At 46.3% G+C, this 5,000-nt stretch overlaps 1 protein-coding gene across 1 annotated transcript; it reads left to right on the plus strand.

Annotated features, from left to right (window-relative positions):
• Nucleotides 1-1,506: 1,506 nt before the first annotated feature.
• EMWEY_00003780 (hypothetical protein, conserved) lies at nt 1,507-3,301 on the plus strand (the record flags this gene model as incomplete). The annotated part of the gene is made up of 4 exons (XM_013477799.1): nt 1,507-1,647; nt 1,898-2,574; nt 2,774-3,070; nt 3,292-3,301. 4 exons carry the CDS (start codon nt 1,507-1,509, stop codon nt 3,299-3,301), a joined length of 1,125 nt encoding a protein of 374 aa, XP_013333253.1.
• Between the last annotated feature and the right edge of the window lie 1,699 nt (nt 3,302-5,000).

A 5,000-nucleotide genomic window follows, 5' to 3' on the forward strand; every position in this document is an offset into this window, starting at 1 on the left:
ATTCTTCTTGGTATATAATTATACACAATAAAATAAATAAATAAATATATTTATTTATTTATTTATTTATATTTATTTATTTATTTATGTATAGGGAAGAAGGAGAAGATGTATCTTCTTTTTTATCTCTTTTTCCTTCGCGTTCTTCTTTTATTGATTCTTCTCTTGCTGCTGCTCTTCTTGCTGAGGGGGCAGCATCAGTAAGTATACAAAAGGAGACACAAAAAGGAGACACAAAAGGAGACACAAAAAGGAGACACAAAAGGAGACACAAAAAGGAGACACAAAAGGAGACACAAAAGGAGACACAAAAGGAGACACAAAAAGGAGACACAAAAGGAGACACAAAAGGAGACACAAAAAGGAGGCACAAAAGGAGACACAAAAGGAGACACAAAGGGAGAGAGAACAAGGAGAGACAATAGACAATAAATAAATATACAAATTAAATAAATTAAATAAATAAATAAATTTTTATGTGCTGCTCCTGCTGCTGCTGCTGCTGCTGCTGTCTCCTTGTGTTGCTGCCTGCAGTTTATATTTGGAGACACCCGCATGCACAAAATCTCCTATCTTACCCGTAGGAATCTCTTGCTGCTGCATTTGCTGCTGCTGCTGCTGCTGCTGCTGCATTTGCTGCTGTTGTTGCTGCTGTTGTTGCTGTTGTTGCTGCTTTTGTTTAACTTGCTGCTGCTGCTGCTGGGGGGCTCATGTGCCTCTGCTGCTGCTGCTGCTGTTTGTGTATGTTTATGTATAGGTTTATTAGCACGGATGGATATGGAGCGTTTTGCTGCTGCTGCTGCTGCTGCTGCTGATGGTTATACACATAATAATATAAGTTTGCTGCCTGTCTGTCTCTTTATTCGTTTCTTTTGTTTACCTCCTCCCCCCTCGCGGTGTCTGTACAGCTGTATCCCTCCTTCTCTCTCCTTTTATCGTCTTGCTGCAACAATGGAGCAGCGTCGACGTGCATGCGTTGCTGCTGCTGCTGCTGCTGCTGCTGCTTCTGCACCATCAGCACCAGCTACTCCTATCTTCTTACGCCGCTGCTTCCCTACTGATGTTGTCTCCTTCTTAGTTCGTTTGTCTCTTCCTCATCATTGTACATTAGCAGCAGATATAGGTAATAATCCTGCTGCTGCTGCTGCTGCTGCTGCTACTGGTCCTGCTGCTGCTGCTGCAGCAGCAGGCTCTGCAAGACCTGAACTCCTGCAGCAACTCTCCCGTCTCCTAGCAGGTATATATCCATAAACCCTAAACCCTAAACACTAAATACTAAACCCTACAAGACCAGTAGAAGCAGCAGCAGTTGCTGCAGTTGCTGCAGTTGCTTCTGCTGCTGCAGCAACTGCAGCAGCAACCGCCAAAAAACCGTTAAACAGCCGTTACTCCAGTTGCTGCTTCTCCTCCTCCTCCTGCTCCTGCTCCTCCTCTCATTGCTGCTGCTGCTGCTGCTGTTTATTTATTTATTTATTTATTATATGTATAGGGGAGAAGAGACACCGTATGACATCATTAGCTATAGGTAGTCTCTTTGCTGCAGCAGGAGAGTCTCCTTCTCTTCGTCTAACAGCAGCAACAGCAGCAATACTTACTGCTTATGGTCTGCAGCTTGTACAGCAGAGACAGGAAATAGATAATAATACGGTATCTCCTGCTGCTGCTGTTGCTGCTGTTGCTGTTGCTGCTGTTGCTGCTGTTGCTGCTGCTGTTGATGGTTGTGGTGGAGTGCCAAGAGAGACCGGATTGCTGCTGCTGTTGCTGCCGCTGCTGCTGCTGCTGCATTATGTCTTTTTGCGGGTAGCCAAGGTGTCTCTTGATATATTTCTTTTTGCTCCTGCTGCTGCATCTGCTGCTGCTGCTGCTGTTGCTGCTTGTTGTGCTGCTGTGTCTATAGGGGACAGGTGTCTCCTTGCAGAGTCTAACAGGGGTAACAACTTCCTATAGATTGGAGCCGCCGCTGCATCAGTTGGTGTGTCTCTGTGACTTACGTATCCAGCAGCAGCAGCAGCAGCAGCAGCGGATGTGGCGCAGCAGCAGCAACAGCAGCAGCAGCTGGTATATAGGGTATGCAACAAGTCGTCAGCTAACAGCAAGTGGTGCAGCAAGAGGACTTCGTGATAATCTATCCAACTTTCGCCGCTGCAGCAGCAGCAGCAGCAGCAGCAGCAATGACCAATTAGATTATCTGCAGCAGCAGCAGCAGCGCGTGCTGCTGCAGCACCCTCTGTATGGTGTATCCGATGCTGCATGCCGTCTATGTATAGAGATGCAGCGTATACTAATAGGGACTAGCGGAGGTTATTCCCTTGCTGCTGCTGTCTTGTCTCTATGGGGTGTTGCTGTTAATCGTCCTGTGCTGCTGCCTGCTGCTGCTGCAGCAGCAGCAGCAGATACACCCCAAAACCGCAGCAACATCTATCGCAACAGCAAACGAGAAGGCAGCGGCAGCAGCAGCAGCAAACTTATGCAATCTAAACCCCAACAGCTAACCCCTCTTGCTGCAGCATACGCAGGACTCAGCAGAGATGAATTCTTCAGGGCACAACGAGCTGTCGCCGCAGCAGTTGCCACGTAAATTAGGGTTTAGGGTTTAGGGTTTAGGGTTTAGGGTTGCGAGGGCAAGATTTATATGTTAGGCAGCATGAGGAATGTTCATCATTAAGGATCATCACTTTAGGGCTTTATACTCTCTGGTGTATCTAGGGTTTAGGGTTTAGGGTTTTCTAGGGTTTAGGGTTTAGGGTTTAGGGTTTAGGGTTTGGGTGTTCAGGGAGGCGCTAATCCGTAGGAAGATTGTTGTCGCGCCACAGATGGAGGTCAGCAAAGGCTTCCGCTTTAAGACAGACGATAAAGCAGCAGCAGCAGCAGCAGCAGCAACAGCAGCAGCAGCAGCTGCTGCTGCTGCTGATGCTGCTGCAGATGTATCAACCCCAAAAAGAAAAGAGACAACTAACAGTCTTGGCTCCCTGAACAAGGGCGACCCTCTCTCTTCCTCCTCCTCAGCACCAGCAGCAACAACAAAAGCAGCAGCAGCAGCAACAAAAGCAGCAGCAGCAGCAGAAGAAGGGTCTCCTATATTGAGTCCATTTAAGAGAGCAGCAGCAGCAGGAGCAGCAGGAGGAAATATTTCGTTAAAAAGTGTCTCCTTTTCTTCTTGGCCAGATATCCTTCGTGCACCAACAAACGGACAATTAAAATATCTAGAGGGAAGATGTAATGCTGTTAGTCTACCACTTACTAATCAATTACTACTCTAGGGTTTAGGGTTTAGGGTTTAGGGTTTTCTAGGGTTTTCTAGGGTTTTCTAGGGTTTTGGGGTTTTCTAGGGTTTTGGGGTTTTTTAGGGTTTAGGGTTTTGGGGGGTGGAGGAGATAGAGTCTGCAGCAGGCAACTCCAGAGGAGCAGCAGCTGCTGCTGCTGTCGTTGCTGCTGCTGCTGCTGCTGAATCAAGGCAGCGCAGAGAGCTGCACTGCAACAGCAACTGCAGCAGCAGCAGCAGCAGTAGCAGGTGTTGCTGCTGCTGCTGCAGCATGGCAGTGGAGGGAGTCGGAGGTTTCATCGTTTTATTGAGTCGCTAATCCTCCATAAACAAATTCAATTCAGTGTTTATTTGGCTCCAGGGTTTAGGGTTTAGGGTTTAGGGTCGACGTTTTAGGGTTTAGGGTTTATTTTTTAGGGTTTAGTGTTTAGCGTGTATGCTCCTAATAGTCTACTGTAGCGCGCTGCTTTTGCTGCTGCTTTTGCTGCTGCTTTTGCTGCTGCTGCTCCTGCTGCTTTTGCTGCTGCTAGCTAACCTTGAGATGCTGTGTGGTTGCCGTATTAGGGTTTACGGGAATCAAAACCCTAAACCCTCTAGCCAGTCAAACTTCCCACTCCAACGCTAAACCCTACCTCAATTAGGGTTTAGGGTTTTTTTATGTTGGGAGTGCTGGTGTCTTCCCCTGGGTCTCTGTTGGCGTGTGAGAGTATTATTGGACTTAGTGTTTAGGGTTTAGGGTTTAGTGTTTAGCTGCGGTTTTAATAAGGCGAAGACAGAGGAATGCTGCGTGCATTAGGGTTTAGGGTTTAGGGTTTAGGGTTTTTGGGTGCAGCCGACTGACCAAGCACTAATACAGATGCTGTTTTGTATCGAAATAAACATCATAATACTTTAGTGATGTAATTAAAAATAGGCTTATTTTTCAAAATTAGGGTTTAGGGTTTAGAGATTAGGGTTTAGTGTTTAGGGTTTAGTGTTTAGGGTTTGGTGGGCTGGTCTGGTCGGCGCCGGTTGATGGGCCCCCCAGCGGATTTCTTCGTGGATAGAAATACCATTTGTTTATTTGTTTAGTGTTTGAATATCTTTCTTCTATCATTTGTTTGTAGAAAATAAGGGTTTAGGGTTTAGGGTTTAGGGTTCAGGGTTTAGGGTTTAGGGTTTGTTTCCCCCAAGTTGTCAGCGGCTGACATACCATTATTCGCAAAGTAGAAGTATTCTTTATTGCTTTTGCATTAACGCCCTACCTGTGTGACGGTAAACCCTAAACCCTAAACCCTAAACCCTAGGTGTATCCTTGTGGTCTAGGTATGAAGGTTATGCTGCAGCGACTCACGAAGCCCTTGACCGTAAACCCTAAACCCTCAGCGGTTTTGTGGTGTCATTCACAGCAGCGCTTATGCGGTGGTTTTGGTTCTTATCGAGTTATCAGGGATAAGGGTTTAGGGTTTAGGGTTTAGGGTTTATGAGGTTGGGCATTGTCATTCATTCGTGTGTTTATGTATTAGGGTTTACGAGGGTTAACTAGGGCTTACACTAGGGTTTACACTAGGGTTTACTAGGGTTTACTAGGGTTTACTAGGCTAGGGTTTGTATTATCGCTTACTCTTGGCTTTCTACGTTTATACTAGACTTTACTAGGGTTTAGGGTTTACTCGACTTTCCTAGGGTTTAGGGTCTACCTTTTCGTATGGTTCCCTACTATACTTCCTAGGGTTTAGACATTCCTAGGGTTTACACT

The sequence above is a fragment of the Eimeria maxima genome, genomic scaffold (genome assembly GCF_000499605.1).
Source record: "Eimeria maxima Weybridge genomic scaffold, Emw_scaff19, whole genome shotgun sequence".
Lineage (NCBI taxonomy): Eukaryota > Apicomplexa > Conoidasida > Eucoccidiorida > Eimeriidae > Eimeria > Eimeria maxima.